Consider the following 21,900-nt stretch of genomic DNA (forward strand, 5'->3'; position numbering starts at 1 on the left):
GCTTAGAGATTTGGACTGGTCATCAGCTCTTTCCCATCACCACTAAACATGTAAAAGTTTCTAGAATATAATATTCAGGTTGCCATGCCTATAGCCCTTTACAACTGACTGAGAATCGAATCAAACAGCTATAAATTTGCCGTACCTCATCAGGTGACACAAATAGCAAGTATCATCATGATCATCACCTATGTTGATTAAAATTCAAATATGCATGCTTTAGCTGCACAAAGGACTCCTTGGTAAGGACTTAGTACTGCTTACTGCTTAGTACTATCTGCACTTCTGGTACTAGTCAGTAATCCTGTATTGCTAAAGCAGATCTATGTGTTCAACCAATTTAAACAGGGTGTCTGATAGAATACATTCTAATCTTCCAAATCCATGAGATCATGACAAGCTGTTCTGGTGATACTAAATATCATAAAGTACAGAAAAAATTGATCCAAGAAGATGCAAGCACACAGACGGTTTCACAGTCAATCAACAAAGGCACAGCAGTTTCATTCAGATTCGCCTGAAGGATGACAACATAGAGATTGCTGGCAAATTTATGTGAAATAGTCACCTCAAGCGAAGAAATTAAGCCATTGCATAGCGGCAACACTCCTGCACTCCTGTTCCAAGAAAGACACTGAAGGCCAAATTTTAAGGCCATTTCGGCCATTTGTGTAAAGTCTAAATTTACCTCTTCCTATCACCTTTGAAACGCAAGCGCAGTACATTTTCAGATTGCAACATCATGATTAATTAATTAAAATCTACAACCGGATGGGGAAAGATAAGGGGAAGGGGGTTGGAGACAGCAGCGAAATAGAAAAATAAGATAAGTGGTGTGACCACAAATTAGTGTCCTACACGTCACATTGCCATGTCTCTCTGTCAACTCTTTCCCCACACACCTTCAAGCAAAATTTGCTCTTGTCATCCGTACGTCTCTTTGATTCTCTTGAGCCACAGATCTAACGGCCGGTGTTGTCATGGCGGCACTTTGGTCTTTTATTAAATGAAATGCCACCCATTACATAGTGCCAAGCAGCATTGAAATAAAAACATGGCAGCCAATATTATACATTATCTTACTATGAATAGTATATTACCCAAATGGGTAGTTAAGGGATTACTTTTCCTAATTATATTATACAAATACTAGTTTACAGTAAATGTCATCATCATACCAAAACAGGAACATGGCTAATGGCTTACTAAAATTTTCTTATGGCAAAAAGTAGCGTGTCTTATTTGGTATTTCTTAATGTGCATAATGCAATTTCTAATGAGATTTGACCCAAAAGACTCGCGCCAAAGCAACCGAGACATTGCAGCAATTTGTCAAACCTTTTGACTGTTTTTGAAAGGCTAAGAACATCAGTTTCAAATAACGGATTTTTCATTCTTTATTTGTTTTCGAAATTTGCTGTTTTCCCCTCAGAAATCCCAGCGTGAAAAGCAGACAACAGAGACAGCTCTAGCATTACAAAGGCGGTTCTGTTCTTTCTGCGGTACCAACTACTTTGCATGGTCCATGTGGCAGATCTAGCAACTTTCGGACTTCAAAGTTGGTGGTACCTTTCAGAAACGAAGAAGGTCAAACCAGATTTGAGGTTTTGCTACTATAAGGAGAGAAAGAAGATAATAGATTGAATGGGTAATTTCTCGATAAGCAGCACTTATTCAATTTGCAGATCATCCCAAACTCTTCTTCACAGGTTCAGCAGATAATCCCATGAAATAACTACCATGGCACTTCAAAAATAGGAATCACAAATGTGTCTCCGCGGAAAATATCCACAAATCCAGCCAATTCTTGTCTTGCCTCTAAAAAGAGAAGAACAAAAACTAATTGGCAGAGAGAAGTCTTTGCCTTTTTCCAGCAACCTTTTACTACTCAACAATCATAAGCATTTGATACTGTATATTACTCCCACTAGCAGAATAACAGAACAATATATATATAAAGAAAGAAAGAAAGAAAGAGGGTAACAAAGTAATTTCGACCTTACAGTCAACACTAACTCCAAAGCTTAGACTCCTGAAACAGTGAGACAGAAAAGGGGAAGATGGCAGCCATTTTAAAAAGGAATTAAAAAGGAAAAACATATGTGGTGGGTGTGTTAATTTGAACAAGAACCTGGTGGGCATCTGAAAACCCATGGAAGCTCTATTAATACGAGGAGATGGAGGGAGCAGCAAGTGGGTTGTGGCTGGCTGTAGGCGTATGAAGGGAGGGAGGATGGTGGAGGTGGTGCATGAGGAGGCTCAAACTCGCAAGGGTCCATGGACGGAGCAGGAGGACCTGCAGCTGGTTGGCTTCGTGGGGCTGTTTGGAGAGAGGCGCTGGGATTTCATAGCAAAAGTATCAGGTTTGAGGGGAGGAGGGGTGACTTCACTGCTATATAGGTAGCCTTAGATTTGGAGATGTCATGGTGATGTGGGGAGGAGGTTCAGGGCCTTAACCCCATCTTCATTTTTTTGTATTTGTAGGTCTCAACAGGACAGGCAAGAGCTGCAGGCTACGCTGGGTCAACTACCTAAGGCCTGACCTCAAGCATGGGAGAATGACCCCTCAGGAGGAAAGCCTGGTTCTTGAACTCCACGCTCGTTGGGGCAACAGGTATTGATCATAATTTACCATCTCCTTTCTTGTTTTGCCCCAGAGGGGAAAGACCGCTAGCGGTTTATGAGAAAGAGGTGCACCCTGGTTGTATTGTCAAAGGTAAGTGAATAAGATGAATCAGAATCGGCTCAATGTCAGCTCGAGCTTGCCTCGCTGTTGGTGTCGAGAATATATATTATAAAACTAAATCTCTATGTCTAAATCCAAATAAAACCTGAGAACCCAGCTTATCTATGATGAATGGGTCATTTTTAATGAACGGGAGATAGACTCAGTTACCTAAATTGTTTTGCTGCTAAATCTAATTTCTGTGTACACGTAAAGGCAAACAACTTACATTCACAGGCCGCTTGGTTTTAATGCCAAGGAGTTTACGTTCTAATAGATCCCTTAGAAGCTGACGAGCTCGAAGCAATTTGCGATGTAATTATCTGGTTCTAGAACCAAGTTCGATATGCAACGAGAGTTGCAGGTAGTCATGTTTATGCAGGATTCAGCGTGTAGTATTCTCCATGCATGGCCAATATACTGAATCTATGGTCAATGATCATTCATAACCTCACCCTTTCCCTGTCATGGTTTGTGTTTCTCTTGTTAAGGAACAGTAGTGAACAAAATTGGTTGCAGGTGGTCACGAATTGCTCGGAAATTGCCAGGCCGCACAGATAATGAGATCAAGAACTACTGGAGAACACATATGAGGAAGAAGGCTCAGGAACGTAGTTTAAGCGAGAATTCATCTTTACTCTCATCACCATGCTCGTATTCGACTTCGTTGTCGTCGGATCCGCAGCCAGCGAGGTCCATGGTAGAAGGTGAGCCCCCCGTCCTGGAGAAGTCAGCAGGAGTAATGGGTTCCTGCGAGATGAGCCAAAGAGGCGTTGCATGTGAAGAGACAGCAGAGGCCAGCAGCGGGCCGGGCTTCATGGAACAGATGTGGAAGGAAATCGCGGCTTCGGAGACGCTCGTCTTCCCGGTATACGAGAGTGAGGGTGGAAGCGCGCTTCCCTGCAACTCAATGGCTTCTCCACTGTGGGAGTACTCGTGCGATTCACTGTGGAAGATGGATGAAGAAGAATTCTCTGTTGGGGACCATTTTCTCTAATGCTGATCATCATGGAATGTGTTGGTAGACTTCAAGGTGGCTTACTTCTGGATACCAACTATAATGTACCCCAATCTTGGCAGCCATGACATCTGGCAGTCATCCATGGCTTTCTTCTTTTCTTATCTTTTTCCTTTTGTCAAATGTGTGTGTTCTTCTTTTCTTTTGTGTAGACCATCTTTAGCCAGGAAATGTGAGTGCTACTTGCTTAGTCTGTCCATGTCTGTCCATATGTACCAACATATTTCTTTCATCAATTTCAAATGGATATAAAGTGTGCCAACCACCTACTCAACTAAAGAATGCTTAGGCCAGAAAAAGATATCAAACAGCCATGCTTTTAGTGGGGCGGGAATCTTCTGTAGATTTAGATGCGGGGCTTGCTTAGAGAGGAGGAACGCTTATCATTATTCCTTGCTTTTTGGAACACACATGGTACATGCGCAGAAGGTCGATCCCCTAGTTAGACTCTCTCTCTCTTTTTATATATATATATGTGTGTGTGTGTGTTGGAGGCACCAGCAGAAGTGCATATAAAGATTGAAGGCAATTATTGGTATTTGAACTTCAGCATTTCTAGGTATTGATTATATATAAAGCCACTAAAGGATTCGTCAGTTACAATTTTAGAGGATTTAACAGCAACTACTCACAATTTTTCACCAGACATGTCAAATCTTTCAATTACTTTCGCATAAATAATATGAATATCTGAAACCCATCCAGTTAAGCCTTTACTCTCTCTCTCTCTCTCTCTCTCTCTCTCTTTATATATATATATATATATAAAACTGAATGGTGATTGGTGATTCTGATTATCAGAAAACTGTCGAGTTTAATCGTGGTTACTCGTTTAACCGTTGGAAACTGCCCCTGCACCAACTATGCAATGACACATTAGTATAGAAACATTTAAGGATCTTTGAATTAAGCAAACAATATTGAAATTAGTAACACCATGGTTGATTGATTGAACGCAACAATGCAGAGACGAGCAACAACTGATATGTAGAGAGAGAACGAGAGGAGATTGGCCCTTTCTTTGGCACCATAAAAGTATCGACTAATTAGGTGAGAGGTAAATGCATATGAGGCCAATAAGAACTGTTTCGATAGCTTGTGGATAGGAGTAGCAATGAGGACCATAGCATAATGGGGGACACTCCGAAGAAGTTGAAGCCCCTACCCCTTTCCCATGCCCTGGGGTCTAGGCCTGCTTCGGAACCTCAGTGGGGTGGTATATTTGTCAATTAAAGTGACGTGTGTCCACTGTTTATAGTTCTTAGAAGTAGCAGCCACAAGAATCTAACTAATAACTAAACTTTCACTGGCCCTCTGACCAGCTACACTACGCCCCTTCGGGCATAACCATATCATAAGAGAAATGAAAAAAGTAATGCAAAACGAAATATAGACATGGATCGTATAGTTTCACTGCTGAATAGATATGCTGCAGACGTTGTTACTGAAGATAGATTCTTTCTGTCTAAATCAATTTTTGCTTCCTAAAATGGATTGCTTTTCGAACAGAGGTTTAGGTACAGGCTTAACTTAGATATATGTCACAAGAGAATAAAAAACTATGGAGAGCATCTAGTTGTAGGACAAGCAAGGAATACATACGCCTTTTTTGCTCCTTAAAATTTAGACTGAAATTTTGCTTTGGGCCAGACTGACTGAAGCAAAACAAAACAACATAGCCACACTTCTAACCTTTCATGATGTATTAATTTTACAAAGTTTGGAAAAAGCTATAGGGAAAACTGAAGCAGGCCATCTAAGTTTTTAGGCAATTCTCAGAAACATACCCTTTTTCTTGAAACTCTTAAGGAATTATGAATAAGCTTTGGAATTTAAAAAAAACGAGAACACATGGAAACGTTCGTATATTTACGAGAAGATGCCCCGTAATAGTCAAGTCATTTGACATTCCCTGACCGCAACCTCGCTTGGGAAACTTGTCAATGAAAGTCTGTTTCTTAAGAAGGAAATGTAATTTCACAAAACTTAGGCATGTTTCTCGATGTTTGTTAAGAAATGGGCATGGTTTTGGATGCTTATGGAAAAAAATATTTTTCAAAAAATAATAATTTGTTAGAACTGTATCTTCCTTCAACCTATTAATTCTACAAATCAGACAGAGAGCAAACGCTAGCTAATAGTTCGCAATTTGAAATGTCACGACGGCGACTCATTTACTTGTCAGACTAACATCAACAGGACCAATGGAGATATCGGGACGTACGTGGTCCTTCGTTGCAAATTCTGATCTGATTTCAGTTTCTCTCGCCGGTGAGAGTGAGTCGTGCCCACAACATATTTTAAAAAAAAAGGAGTTAGAGATATTTTGAAAATTATTTTTAAAAAATGTTCTTTTTAATCTTTTAACTATTTTTTCAGTTTTTTTGTCCCTACAAAAAAAAATTCTTTTTTTTCATAATTAGGAGCATTTTCATCATTAACCATACTAGCCCAATACAATATCCATAACCCGCTTCACCCACAACCGAGCAGTCAATCCCCTCGTTGGCACATGCTCATCACTGCAAACTCTAATCAGATCTCAATTTCTCCCAACTCTCACTATCGACCACAACCAGACTGGTCAATCTCTCTCTCTCTCTCTCTCTCTCTCTCTCTCTCTCTCTCTCTCTATATATATATATATATATACACACACCGAACCTTAGGTGCAAGACCCATTGAAAATATAAAAGAAAATATAATATTCTAATAATCTAGCATTAACCATCTCTCTCTCTCTCTCTCTCTCTATATATATATATATATATATATATATATATATATATATATTATATATATATATATATATATATATATATATATATATATATATATAAACCGTGTCAAAACTACTTATGCAGAGGCATTTTAATTTGGAGGAGAAACAATGGGAAACTAAAGTGGACCTGCACTTAGGAATGAAAGGCCAAGGCAATTCTAGAACTATTTAACAAACTTCTTGAGAAGACGAAACTTCCACCTGGTATTCCCATTTAGAGAAAACAGCAGAAACTAGTCAAGGAAGTTTCACAGAACCGTGAACGCTGACGAGCTATGGCACTCGCAACAAGCTTAAATCACTTTCAGTACCTCTGCTGGATTAAAGATATATGGCAGCAGACAAAAACTAAGGAAAGCTCGCTCATGTGGAGAAAGATGGTGTGATGGAAAGGAGACTACAAGGTAGATCATGAGAAGAAAAAAGTTGAACACTTACGAATGCTTCCAGTGCAATAACGTGCTCCAACATGGAGTCGTCTGTTTTACTCGGTGATTCAAAGAGCAATGACGGAGTGGCACGGTTTACTTGGTTCAAGCGTTGTAAACAAGACGCACCCGAGGTGGTCCATGGCCAAGCTAGAAATGGTCCATGGTACCCAGATGGTCCGACCTGCATTACAGTTTAATCCAGAATATTTAACAAAGAAACTCGAGTTTTTACGCCATTATGTGTGGCTCCAATCAAGCACTACACATATGATCGTACCAAACGACAAGGTACCATTTCACAAATTCTTTAATAACATTACAGAACATCTACAGCTTAGGAATGATAAATAGGAAAGGGTGCACATAAAGCTAAGGTAAGTTAGACTATAAAATTGGAAAGTAACACCAAGTTAACAGCATGAGGGCCCTCAAACGTCCACTTTCAGTACAATGAGTACCTGAATCCAAGAACTCAAGCATTTCCCTAGAGCAAGTTTATAAGAAGGAAAATGGCCTAGCACTGGGATATCTCTCATGGTTAATGGAGCTGAAAAGTAGGACTATGCAGCCTGAGCAAGACAAAGGTGATCTGAAGCACCAAGTCATATAAATGATGAAATTTCACGTATATGAGATTTTAAGAAGTTCCATCAACTGATCAAAGAACAACCGACCCATAAAATGCAACTTCCGCAGGCCCAGTCATATAAATATGATTGTCATCCTCTCTCCATTCTATCTCCAGTGGACCACCAGGCAATTCTACTATGCATTCCTGTTACACGCTGAAGATTAGACACAACTACTGACTGCAATGTATATAACAGAAACCTGCATATTTAAAAGTTTTTTTTATCTTACTCTTTCAGAGAGGCCCAATAGGACTCCTGCAACTACAACAGCACAAGCTCCAGTCCCACATGCAAGAGTTGCGCCTGCAAGTAAAATTGAGTTATCATGTCGCCAGAATTTGACAAAACTTTATTTGGGCATCTTAAGACTTCAGCCATGGGAATCCCCTCCCTCCAGAACCGTCAATTTAATATATTGGATGGTCCAAATCTAAAACGCTTAATTGCAAACACTTACAATATAAAATAATCCGACTAGATTTTCTGATGGTCCAAAATTTAAAAAGATGGAGGGAAAGGGAAGCGGGAAGAAAGGATGGAGAGAGAGAGAAAGAGTGCCAGGGCTGTTTGATTATAAATGGGATGGCCCTGGGCGGAGCAGATTCCCACAGCTAAAGTCTGGCTGTGCCAATCCTCTCTCTCTCTCTCTCTCTCTCTCTCTCTATATATATATATATATATATATATATATATATATATATATATATATATATATATATATGAATGTCCAGTGTCTTTTGGCATCTTATAAAGTCTGATCTACAAATTGGAATTTTTCTGTTGTATCACTACTTGACAGCCTGCTAGGCCTGCTGCACTTATTCTAGGACAAGGTAAAGCAATTATTCGCAGGGGGTATATATTCTGAAGATTCTCCAATAAAGTCTCGCTTGGTTTCTGAAGAAGTTCTTCCTCAAAATTAATTTATCCTCTCCTTCAGATGCATCCTACCAAACCCTTCTCAAGAAGGGAAAAAAATGAAGAATCTGATTGCCATGGGCCTTACTAAATTGCACTTCAGAGAATACAAATAGGCAAGCCTAACCATAACAACAAAGTCACTGCCATAAATTGCATGGACTGCGTAGACAAAGTCAATATTTCCATTTAAAAGATAAACCACAAGGATGAATTGATTGAGTGGCTAATGAAAAGAAAATGGACTTTTGGATGGATTAATATAGAATAGCATACCAGCACCACGCTCCCACACACGCATCTTCAGGTGTTTCCGGGACAGAATTTGAACAAATTCTGCAATATCAAATAACAAAATCAAGTGAGCATAAGAACCTTTTCCTACATGAGTTTATAACGTCAAATTACCAAGACAATTGGTACTGAAACCATTATTTGTCCTCAATATCAAAGATGATCCCATGGGTTCTGTCCATTATTAATATGAATTGCATAGAAATGTAACCACCCAGAGCATTCAAGTTCTCATGCCTGTCATATTTACATATGCCATCTTTTCTATTTGTCAAGAGAATATTACCTTTTTATAATCATCTCTTTACCAAAATACATGTTTGGTTGCTTTTCTTGTGCCAACAACTATTCCACCAAAACTTGCCTCACTTCTCTCATTCACATATACACAAAGTCATCCAAGTGACTTCAGCTTTTCTTAAAAAGGAAGTAAAATTTTACATGGCTTCTTTGTTCTGACCATTGCATAGCTCAAGCCCTGATGGCCATGGATAACAATGTGTGCCAACTCCTGTTGTCTGGAGCCACATCTGGTTGTCATTCATCAAGTGTGTCATGCTGAAAAATGGCCTACATGCATGCTTTATCTTATTGCAAAACAGTAGGAAACCTTTTACTTAAATCAGAAAGTCCTTAACATGGTACCACAATATATCAAAGTGGTGTTAATGTTTTCCAACATTGCGCTACAGTGTTGGCCACCTTGTCCACTAGAGTCTAGACCACCACTAATGAAGAAAGTCTCTATTCACGGGGAATGTTAAAGTCACAGTAAACCAATTTCCAGGGAAAAGATGGATAAGATTTAGTCACTGACTAAATTAAGCTTTTTCCCATGCACTATACCAACATATAACTGAGGCCACTGTTACCATGAAGAACACTCAAATTAGCACTTTAAGAGTCTATTTGGAAGCAAAACAAATAAAATAATGGAAAATACATGATTGAACTCCATGACAACAAAAGTATGACCTATGTCATATGGGTGCTTCTAAGTAGCTGATGCACCCATGTCGCACCCGTGTCGACGCTGGTGCTGGTGCTTCTCCAACACTGGACATTCGGTTTGGTCAACTGAACAGGGCCAAAACTGACCATTTTAAATATGCACCTAACTAAACTATATCTAATATAAAAAGATTATTTCTAAATATGGATAAATAAGGCTACTTAGCAGTTAAATAATTATGTAACAAATGATTTCTATGAATATATATACACAAGTATATGTACATCCTTGCCGTGTCCGCACCCGCACCCATGTGACATAGATTATGACTAGCACAAACTAACCTGTGTTTGTTCGTGCAGGAAACATTTCATGGTGCTCAAACTTTGGACCTATATCTTCCAACTTCAAGTCATCAACCAGCAATGCCTGTTCAAAAATTTGATAAAAAGCATATACAAAACATTATTACCTATAGAAAGGGGGAAAAACTGTCATTTTATTTTTTTTGAAGATCTTTTAGATATCCAGTACATGTGAAACTCGATCCAGTAAACTAGCTGAATATTTCCCTTCAATCAACTAAAAGCAAGAACTTTTCTAATTCACAATTTAATAGCAGTATGAGAAAAAATAAGAAACCAAGATTGCAGAAATGAGAAATCACAAAGGTTGCAGAAATGGGCAATAAAATATTCACAGGTGTACATATCAAATTATCAGGAAAACTCCCGCTGGTGAGCCCCCAATATTATTCACTCACTTCAAGCAAGAAACTATCAGGTAACTCCTCCATTGCTCATTTCAACAAAAAATTATCAAGAATACATTTTTAGACATACCTGAGATTGGTTTGTGCCAAATGTTACACAATGAGGATTCCCCATGCTTACACACGTAACTTTCCATGTATTTCCATCAACAACCAATTCAGCATTGACCACAGCCTCATCCCCACCACCTGGCAATTTGGTGGGAATGCTTGATGCTTGGAGCACTGGCTGACCCATATCAACATTTACCTATAAACACACCACAAGATGGGTAGACTTCAGAGAAGTTCCAAATTTCCTATCCTAAGCACTAGAAATATAACAACAATCAGGCCTCAATCAACATGCTAGAATTGGAGAACATTATGAAATCCTAAAAGTGTTCCTTAAGAAGAAGAAAAATGTGATATACATGTCCCTAAATTTGACAGCTTTACTATAATACCTGAGAAGCCTCACTGTTTAAAGCCCGTCAACAATATTTGTGACTATACTTTGAACTTCCTGCTTAAACTCAACTCTCCAATCTCTACAAGGTCAAATTTGTGGAAACGAATGCCAATAACTCCTACACTGAGCACATGGTATGCATGGTCTGCAGCTTGCAAGGCAGATTCTCTGATCTATACTTGCCAAAACAAATATTGATTCCATTACATTGCAGAAGACTGCTACACTAGTGGTTTACAAGGATAGGGGTGCGACAAGCTGACAGGGAGGTCGCGATTCAACCCAGATAACCAAGGGACAGGATCATGAGTCACATACTGACCCAAATGCAACCGAGGCCTGAATTGGGTCAGGAACACCCGATTATGGACTATTGCATTCAGCACTAAGTCTTAATTGTTACCCAATGCCACTAAGAAACAAACCATAGTTGCTTATTACTTGTTAGGAATAAATTAGTCTAAGGAACATTTTGTATTAGTTGCTATTATTTTGTAGTTGCATTCATCAACTGTTATTGCTTGTATTTACTTGATAATTACTTGCTATTTTATAGCTGTGTTCAACTTATTCGTCATTTTTTAGTAAAATATACTATAAAAATTTATTACCTGACCCAGACTAGTCACCAAGTCAACTTGTTGACCCATGACTCAACAATTTGCTGATCCAAGTCCAATTCACAGGTACGACATCTATGTAAGGGGCATTATTTGCTTATTTTCTTGTGCCTCCCCTCTCTCATCTTCTGATGGGGATTTTCAAAGAAAAACGAGAAACATGCACATATTTTGTGCAAAGTCAGAACGATAATCAGAGACTCCTGAACCAAAAAAAAAGAAAAAAGAAAAGAAAAATCTTTCCATGAGCCAAGAAGCCATGGAGTACAAAACCACCAATTAATTCATATCCAAGAGGCAAGCAACCGCTAAAAGTGCTATTAATAAGACACTAAGGGTCTATTTGGCAATGACAACATCAACAAACTGTTTCATGAATCTGCCTCAAAGATAGGGGCAGATTCATGGAACACTATGTTACAGTATTCTATGAATCAAACCCCAATCTTTCGGGCAGATTTATAGAACAGCCTGTTACTGTTCCCACGGCCAAACAACCTTTAAATACAACAATTCTCGAATAACAGATAAGAGGACTCCCAAACATAAGTGAGAAAAAAAGTGAACCTGTCCATCTTCTTTTATTCTTGGGATAATCAAACCAGCACCAGTGTGAATGGTGAAACTGCGTAGAAAGACGAACAAGGAATATAAATCATATAAATAAAATATAATAGACAACAACAATCTTAAATCCTGAAACAACTACTTGTTTTCTGGAGCATTTACATACTATACACAAGGCAGTATTAGCACACATTTAGGCAAAGGTGATGTCAAAAAATCTGGCATGACCTTCCACAAGATAACCATGCATGCAAGATAGAGAAAGACACTGTGTTTCTTCAAGTAACAAACAGAAACAATACTAAACAACTGAGGGAATCTTATAGCAAATAGGAATGGATGTGGATGACAGAAGGCAATATGTCAAGTTATCATGGTTCAGATAAAGTCAAGAATTCAACACGAGTGGAGCTGAATAAACATGTGAGCACAACAAACGCCTGAGGGCATTTGTACAGACATGTGAAAGCATGCAAATATACATCTAGACAAAAGCAAGGGATTTTTTAGTAAACCAAGTATACTCATTGAAGAAAAAGACAGAGAATCCCAATAAGACGTAACACAGACCAAAGTGGAGTAATTACCAACCGGTCAGTAGTGTACACACACGCACACATACACATGCATACATATAGCTGACAAACATTTACATCAGGTATCAAACAAAACAACAAAAATAACCCTGTGATATTATTACCTTTGTGTCCCAGTTAAATTTTCAAGTTCTGCAATGAATCGAGCAAAACAACGAATTCCATTCCCACACATCTGATTTAACACAAAAGTGAGAGAAAAAATAAAAAGTGCTGAACAAGAAGAGAAAAAATAACTACTATAAAGTGATGTGTATGCACCAAACATTATTGAAGCAATTTGCATTTTAAAAATTAAGAAACCTCTATTAGTATCATCTTGGAAATTTATGAAAAACAGAATCAGCAACAATAACAATGATTATGAAATATCCAAGTAGGCAAGTAAGAAACTAGAAAACCATGTAACTTAGAGGAATAAATTTTAATAAAAAGGGGTGGTTAGTAGAGCTTAGTAAGCTAACGGCAGATGACACCCATCATCTCATTGAGCTTTTCTAAAGGCAAAACTATTAAGAAAAAATAAAAAACCTCTGAATAATTCAAAACAATATCTCACCATATAAAAGTGTATATATGAGTCAGCTATCACATGCATCTTTTATATCTATCCATAGCAGCCCACGTCTACTTGTATTTATGCAGCTACAATTACAAGGCATACCTGGCAACTCCAATTTAAATTTTTCTCTCTGCCGTTGACATAAACTAATTATGAGTTATCCAAACAATATGATTAGTAGCCCACAAGTTATAACATGTATCAATGCTTTTTAACATTAGTTGCTTGTTGTCATCCATTTTTTCGAAAAATTTGTTTACATATAGCAACTTTATCAGATCATGGATGTACACACAATGCTTGTATTTCTCAGTATGTGTGTGTGTGTTTCTCTCTCTCTCCTCCCCCCCTCTCTCTCTCTCTCTCTCTCTCTCCCTCTTTCTCAATGTTGTAAAGGGTGTAACATAATGCATATCGGATTATTGGTCGGGCCAACCTATACACTGTATCATAAATGTAGCATAGCATATCGCAAAATTAATTTTTTTAATTCATAAAGGATATAAAGAAAAGGGAAAATAGAGAAAAAAAATCAGATTCAATATACAAAACCAATCGCACATAAACAACATTCATAAGGCATAATATATTAACAATACATTCAAAATGAGAAATCAGAAATTTAGAATAACATAATAAGCATCCATAAAGTTTAAACTTTAAAGTTTTTATATTACATCATATTAAGTTCACAACATATAATTGTTCACTCTCTACCAAATGCCAAATTCATGATTATCATCAATAAATACAATAATCATCATCATCTTCACCTTCATTCTCATTTTCTTCATTAATTATTTCAATGCCTTGCAATCAATGATTTCTCGCACAAATGGGTGATTTTTTCTAAAAGACTATCTAAAGATTCTAAACCTCCCCTTCCACAGCTCTTAGAGTCGTTTAGAAAATAGGAAGGAGGGACTGTTTTAAAATAAGCACAAAACAGGGGCCCAAGGCCCCTTTTTTCATTTTGCCCCTGTATCGGGTATCCGAAGCGTGTCATATAGGTCTTTCAAAGGTTCAAACCTATACAATACTTATTGTACTATACAAGCTCATATCATACCATACAGATAACACTGCTCCCTCTCTCTCTCTCTCTCTCTCTCTCTCTCTCTCTCTATATATATATATATATATATATATATATATATATATATATATATATATATAATGTGATTTCTTCAGTTATTGATTCGACATTTCATTTGACTGAAAAATCTCAAGAATTCAGGAAAATAAAAAAACTAGATAAAAAGTAGTATAGAAAACCATCGCACTATGAATTTTCCATAATTTTTTGACAAAAAACATTGATAAAAATCCAATTGGTTATAGAATGTTAAAAGAATATCAGCAAGTATAAATATATTAAAATAACGTTTTCAAAGATCTCATGAAAATGTAATAGTATTCATTTCACAATGTTTTCTAATAATGCGATAATTTAGAATTTTTCTCGTTTCACTTAGCTTTGGTATCTTTATCTCCATATCTTTGTGAATACAATGTCTGTATGTGTGCACGCGGTATTAAGACAATTTTGCCGCAACCGACAGCAAGGATTGAAAAATCTTGACCTTTCAACCTAACACCCAATACGTAAGGCTAGAAAACAAAACCTAGAGTAAGAATTGGAGGTGGCCAAGTTTGACGCTTCATAGGAAGAGAGGAGAGCGTGGCTTATGGACAGATAAAAGCTTCAACTAGCTAGGTTTTTGGTAACCATCTTCACGGTCCAAGACTCCTGAGAGTGGTAGCTAATATGGTACTACAGACGGGCCAACAACATCCAAGTAACCTTTCCTCCGGTTAGAAATAGATGGAATGTTCACCAGAAACGAAAATGATCAACACCAAATATCTACATGGCGATCAAATCATCTGTATTTGAAAAAAAGGAACCGAAAAAAAAAAATCATTCCATGAAACAAAAATTTCAACTCCTCAAACACATTAACTATCGGAGATGCTTTTTTCTTTTCACTGTAACGTGGTAATTCTTTCCAAAACGACGCTAACAAAACACAAGGGGGGAAAAGGGAGGCCAAAAGAAGAATGGGGAAAATAGGGGTTTCTCGAGAAGGATCACCTCGGGCTCGCTTCCATCCGAATTAAAGATCCGCATAGTGTAATCTGCCCCTCCAACACCCGGCATCGCAAAAATGACGCCGTCTGCGCCGATACCGAAGTTCCGATCGCATAGCTTCACTGCCTGCTCCGGCGTCACCTTCGGCTCCGCAGAGTCGCGATTGTCAACCTGGCCCGCCATTATTCCGTAGGCGTCCCCAATGGAAGAAGAAAATGTGAACCAAACGAAGTAAACCAACAGTAATATCTACAACAATGAGAGATGCCAAAGCACAAAGCGAGCCCAGGGAGAACAAGCTTCACACCATGATGAAATCGTTGCCGAGGCCATGATACTTCACGAAATGAAGCAGTCTGGTCGCTCCCTTCTGCGAAGCTAGGGGATGGTTTGCGGCCGCCTCGGTGGAGGGCTTGACGGAGAGCATCGAGGCGGACGCTGCCAGCCTGTGGGATCGACGGACGACCGGCAGTCGAGAGGTCCAGAGGCGGAACGGTGACGGAGCCGGAGAAAGGCGAAGGGTATGTGACCCTGACGGCGAGGAAGAGGAAGAGAGGGGGCAAAGAGACAGAGCGGCGGCGATCGCCATGGTCAGTGCCCCGTTCCTTGACTGAGGGAGAAGAGGTTCCTCACTCCCGCAGTCCAGAGACCAAGAGAAGAACGCGGGCAGACATCAGCGGCGGGGTTTGGTGTTTGAGATTCTGAGGTGAATTTTTTATTATTAAAATTTAACTACAGTAAAACAGACTTAAATTTGTGTTATTAAGCGATAGGTGAACCTCATCTTTATTTTATAAACATTAATTTTAAATTAATTCAATTTTCTATAAAAAAAATTTAATGTTCTTTACTACCAAAATTTTGATATTACAGTTGTAATAAATAAATTTAAAGGTTCACATTCTGTTTTACTACTAAAAGTTTGATGTTATAATAAATAAATTTAAAGGTCCATAAAACACTTTTAAGAGACGTGGTTTTTGTTTTTTATCCTTTTGATCTTATCATTTACTATATTCAATGTTGGTAAAAAGTAGACCACTAAAAGGCAAAACCATACCATTAACATTAATTACTAACTTATTGTTTTTTATACCATTTAATCTTATAAACACGATTTTAAAAATGATCTAATGAAAAACATATATTAAGTTGGTTATTTTTTATTTTGATGATGGTTTTAGTACAAATCATTAAAACAAAAAATAAACCGTTTTTATGACATCAGAACTTTGACAGTAGAAAAGATCAAATTAAAAAAATATATAACTTGAACTAAAACATGATTTATATAAAATCAGTGTTTGTAAATGAATTAAGAAGTTTACATTTACTTCAATGCATGTTTTAACACAAATGTAAGAGGTCTAGATTTTATCTTTTACCTAAACAATCTAGTGTTTACGGACCACCTAGGTAAGAAACAAAAATCAAACGTCTTAAAAATAATTATTAAAAATAAAATTTAAAATATTTAAATTTGATTTAAAATGAAACGTAAGAAAATAAAAACGTGTACTGACGTCGCATCGCGTCGTCAATGAGCCGGCTGCCTAATGTTGCCGGATAGTTAAATTTTTAAAATCTGTTAAAAATCTTTAACCATAAAACATTAACAAAAGATTTGTGACCCTTTAGTGACAGTTTTGAAAGAGGATTAAGTATTTGGTAGCTTTGTAAATGTGAAGACACTAGTCCACGGATCCATCATGTTGGCGACTAAGCTTCTTGTAGTGGATCCAGATCCTTCGACGATTCGAATCAGGATGGATTGCTTAAGGCCCAAACTCGTATTCAACCCGTGAAGGTGGTATTTTAGTGGTTCCAATAGAATTTGGATATCTGATTCAAATCCCGACCAGACACGCGGATTCAGTATAGGATTCTTTTTCATATGTGATTACATTTATGATTTAACTGTGGTGTTGCATTTTATAAGTTTGAACTCAAATCCGGATATGGATTTGATTATGCAACACATGAATATTTGGATCTGAAAATATTTATATCTACCTGGGATCCGATCCATTTAAATCGACACGAAACAACTAAAACGTCCACACGGTAGGAAGAATTCACTTAAATGGACTAAAGGGTACAACAGAACTCAGACAATGACAACAAACTCCCTCCCAAGATCACCCGCCTGACCAGACGCACCGCGCCGAGTGCTATTATTTCCCGACGACAAACACCAAATCCACAAAATCCTGACATTTACACGTTGGAAATCACGAAATCCCAGAAAGTTTGGGATCTTGGCCGCATTCTCAGTAATCTGTTACGGGCAGTTGCTCGTGAGTGCTCTGGCCTATGTACAACACATCGTAGACGATTGCGGCAATCCCTGCGCCGATGAGCGGGCCGACCCAATAGACCCAGTGGTTGGTCCACGTCCAGCTCACTACGGCCGGGCCGAAAGAGACGGCCGGATTCATCGATGCGCCGTCGAAGGCTCCGCCGGCCAGAATGTTCGCGCCCACTATGAAACCGATCGCGATCGGCGCAATTGTCCCCAAACTCCCCTTCTTTGGATCGATGGCGGTGGCGTAGACGGTGTAGACGAGTCCGAAAGTCATCACGATCTCGAACACCAGAGCATTTCCGGCGGACACGCCGGAAGAGAGGGAGAACGCCGACGTGGTCTGGCAAACAAGACCGGGAAACACAAAATGGTAAACAATGATTTCATGAGGGTAATCATGTCATTTGTGTTGCAAGGCATTTACGTCACACGTTTTTTTTTTCCCTAATAAAGAGTTTCGATCCGATCGAAGCTGGAAATTGGGAGCTCCGGCTGCCCGTTATTTACGAATTTGTTCAACTTCTTTATAAAACTCCAACATTACAGACCTGGAAAACAAAATTTCTGGATTTTATGCAGAAAATCGGATAACGATATTGCTTGATTTTGTTCCAAACAGGTATCTGGCTCACATATATAACTTCTAAGCATCAAATTTAATGAGTTTTTGAAATGATGAATGTGAGATTCCAAGCAACTCAACACCAAGAAAAACATGATATTTTTGTAACTTCAACTCCACAAAACTTTTCTTTAATGTTTGTTCATATCTCATCCATCTTTCTTGTGGAAAACCACGAACAAAAAAATAAAAAATCATCGGATTTTCATTCGTAGTAGATCATTTGAGAATTAAAAGTGAGACCGTTGGTTATGAGTTTCACATGCAATATAAATTATAGACATGATCATACGACACATGAATGTCTGCTTACCAGCCCTCCAGTGGAGAATTTAAGGAGCAAGCAGGCCACCACCGAGCCAAGGAGCTGGGCGATCCAGTACAGGATACCACGCAGGAGCGTGATGTTGCCACCGAGAAAGGCCCCGAAGGTCACCGCCGGATTAACGTGCCCGCCGGAAATGTTGGCACCGACGGAAACCGCCACGAACAGGCCGAATGCATGAGCTAGAGCCGCCGCGACGAGCCCGGCCGGCGTGGTCGAGCCGTCACTGGTTAACTTGTCTATTAACCACAAAGAAAAAAGAAGCTGGCTAATTAGTTGAAAGCATCACTAACTCGAGTTATCTCATCTTTTAGCATATTGGGATTCTTAAAAGCCTCAGATTTTCCAAAAAAAATCTGGAAAACATGCGTGTAAATTTGGGTTTTTGTATGTTTTCTTGGTCCTTTATTCCGATGATAAAATTAGTATGAGGACATCAACATGGACAAAACTTTAGGCCGAAGCTTATCTTTTTCATGAATGTCCGTCTGATTTTTTGTACGTGAAAAAAACAAGGAGAGACTGAAAGCTTACTGAAGGCCATGCCGGAACCCTCGCCGGCGAACACAAAGATGAGCATGCAGATGAACTCGGCGACGGCGGCCTTGAGAGCATCGGGGTGGCTGGCCTCCGCCGGAGTGCCGAACGCGATTCTACTGATGGGCATTTTGGGAATTTAACGAAAAATATCCCTGAACTGGTTAGGGAGGAAGAGGTTCCAGCGAGCCAGGGGCTTCGTGCTCCCTCACTGGTTCTCAGGGCCATATAAATGCCAGGGTAGGGGATCAGTCCACCGGCAATCTCCGGTTTCCCGGTGACAGCCCTCCCGGGTGGGGACGAGCTTCGCGCAGGCGCACAGCTAATGGTCGGGCCGCCAACGGCTTCTGCAACTGACACGTGTGAGTTGGGCCCACTTTTACCTGTATGACGGCGATCAGTTTCAATTGATCGCCGACTAAATGTCGTGGCACGGTGGCAGGCCACCGGCTCATTTGTTTAACGGTGGTGCTGTTTCAGTTCCGGCATCTTTCTCAAGTAAATATCCGAAACGCCACGGACTCATTTTCCAACGTGGTGTTTGGAGCAGGAAAAGCGAGAATGACTCTGTATGGTAGTGTAAGGGAGCAATAAAATTAGTTTGGGAAAAATTTTCAAGTCTTACACGTTTGTGGAGTGATTAGCTCAATCTATAGGTGGGAAGACAAAGATACTTCTTCATTTTTTTTGCTAAAAAAATCTTGCGGGCATATGTTTTAGTAATGAATGAGAACATCTGAGGCTGGTTGGGTTTTCACTTGAAAAAGTCATAGGAAAATGTGAGATTGGTGCATACAAATCATTTTTGCGCAAAAGGATGTCATTACGATTTCATAGGAACAACCATGGAATTTTCCGTTCATAGGTAAAACAATGTATTTTTCCAACACAATGTAGATGAAACAAACACCCATCTTTGTGTAAACTAAATCAATGCCGGTGCATCTAGGAAAATGCCGATTCCCATCGTGTCGAAAAATTTTCCCAGTTATATTGGAAGCAGTTTACGAGGAAGCTTGGTCTATCAAATGCTGCTTAGCTTTTCCTTAGAACTTGTCCTGTTAAGTTCAGAAAAACACGTACCAAACGGTGCTTACTTTTTCCCAAGAAATTGTTTTTCCCAGGTTCATAAAAAACCAAACCTCTCTACATCATCTTCAGCAGCAGTCTGTCTGGATACGCCGCCCCACCGCACCGGGTCGGGTGGACTGGAGCCAACAAAGCCAAGGTGGGCCCCGCAGATACAAAACTCATGGCAACTGACAAAGCATGTATATTCAAAAATTATATCATTGAAAATCTTATCTAATTACCTGCCAATCTGTTTATTAATGTGATTTTAGTGTAGAAATTGCAACACAAAGTTGACCTTCTTTTCCATAAAGAATGCACTAGAGTGCATGATCTCACAAGTTTGTAGCCACAAGAAATTGGCTCACATTTCATTGGCGATGTGTCCTCACTTTCTTCTTTTTCCTTCACTCCAATCATTCTTAATAAAGGCCATCGTCATCGAATTTACCAATATGCACAAGCCAGTTTGAAAATATGAACTTTGTTTCGAGGGATATACATTAGCTGGTTGGGTTTGTGGGAGTAGCGGAAAACTTTGCTCCGAGGGACATACATTAGCTGGTTGAGTTTGTGGGAGTGGCGGAAAACTTTGCTCCGAGGGACATACATTAGCTGGTTGGGTTTGTGGGAGTGGCGGAAAACTTTGCTCCGAGGGACATACATTAGCTGGTTGGGTTTGTGGGAGTGGCGGAAAACTTTGCTCCGAGGGACATACATTAGCTGGTTGGGTTTGTGGTAGTGGTGGAAAACTTTGCTCCGAGGGACATACATTAGCTGGTTGGGTTTGTGGTAATGGCGGAAAGCTTTGCTCCGAGGGACATACATTAGCTGGTTGAGTTTGTGGTAGTAGCGGAGCCACATGGTGACGACTGGTGTAGGCAGTTGCCTACATCTTTTAAATTTTCTTTATTTTCAAATAGGAATCTTTAAACATATCTTTTATATATATATATATATATATATATATATATATATATATATATATATATATACCCCATTAGATGTGAGTATTTTTACCCCTCCAACCAAAGCCAATTTTTTTTGGCTTCGTCACTGAACTTTGTAGATGTAGGTAAAATAGATCGTCACTTCAATTCCCATAAGCACTGAGGTACCACATCAGTGGAATTCCAATAGCGTGCATTGATATAATTGCTGGTAAGATATATACTACTGTCATAGGTTCCAAGTCATTACAAGTCGTCTTCTTTTATTGAAAATAACTGCATGGATGTGATCTTCATGGTTGAACGTTTTGTAATAAATTCTTGTGTCCTTTTCCCTATGATAAAAAGTGGAAGCAACATTTAATGAATTCTTAGACTTTTGAGTTCTTTAGAGAAATTGATTGATGTGCATTTACCACGGTAGATTAAATAGACAGCCGTGGCCCTGTAGGGCTTTGGTGCCAAATGCTCCTAAATGAGAAAAATAATGACACCTCTTCTAAGGACAAATATGTATTAGTAAAAAAAAATTTATCGAAAAAATAAAATAAAAAATTCTTTACGAGCCATTTTGAAGCAGATTCATGAAACAATAACAACATGTTGCTATCACCAAATGGCTCCTTAAATAGCAGCGTTTGATGGTTGAAACTGAGCATGAATAACATTTTTGCACTT

General features: G+C 38.9%; 3 protein-coding genes across 3 annotated transcripts; 1 reads left to right on the plus strand and 2 right to left on the minus strand.

Annotated features, from left to right (window-relative positions):
• Positions 1-2,028: 2,028 nt before the first annotated feature.
• On the plus strand, positions 2,029-4,000 carry LOC116253970 (myb-related protein MYBAS1-like). Its single transcript, XM_031628978.2, has 3 exons — positions 2,029-2,363; positions 2,485-2,614; positions 3,245-4,000. Exons 1-3 carry the CDS (start codon positions 2,153-2,155, stop codon positions 3,720-3,722), a joined length of 819 nt encoding a protein of 272 aa, XP_031484838.1. The 5' UTR covers positions 2,029-2,152; the 3' UTR covers positions 3,723-4,000.
• A 3,326-nt stretch (positions 4,001-7,326) lies between these two features.
• LOC116254499 (diaminopimelate epimerase, chloroplastic) lies at positions 7,327-16,104 on the minus strand. Its single transcript, XM_031629921.2, has 9 exons — positions 15,720-16,104; positions 15,416-15,583; positions 12,863-12,933; positions 12,163-12,220; positions 10,595-10,774; positions 10,097-10,181; positions 8,783-8,842; positions 7,818-7,891; positions 7,327-7,731 (listed from the first exon to the last, which is right to left on the minus strand). The coding sequence occupies exons 1-9, from the start codon at positions 15,999-16,001 to the stop codon at positions 7,615-7,617; spliced, it is 1,095 nt and encodes a 364-aa protein (XP_031485781.1). The 5' UTR covers positions 16,002-16,104; the 3' UTR covers positions 7,327-7,614.
• A 1,357-nt stretch (positions 16,105-17,461) lies between these two features.
• On the minus strand, positions 17,462-19,395 carry LOC116254500 (aquaporin TIP1-2). Its single transcript, XM_031629922.2, has 3 exons — positions 19,199-19,395; positions 18,653-18,903; positions 17,462-18,057 (listed from the first exon to the last, which is right to left on the minus strand). Exons 1-3 carry the CDS (start codon positions 19,329-19,331, stop codon positions 17,683-17,685), a joined length of 759 nt encoding a protein of 252 aa, XP_031485782.1. The 5' UTR covers positions 19,332-19,395; the 3' UTR covers positions 17,462-17,682.
• Positions 19,396-21,900: the final 2,505 nt, after the last annotated feature.

This window comes from Nymphaea colorata, chromosome 5 (assembly GCF_008831285.2).
Source record: "Nymphaea colorata isolate Beijing-Zhang1983 chromosome 5, ASM883128v2, whole genome shotgun sequence".
NCBI classification, from domain to species: Eukaryota; Viridiplantae; Streptophyta; class Magnoliopsida; order Nymphaeales; family Nymphaeaceae; genus Nymphaea; species Nymphaea colorata.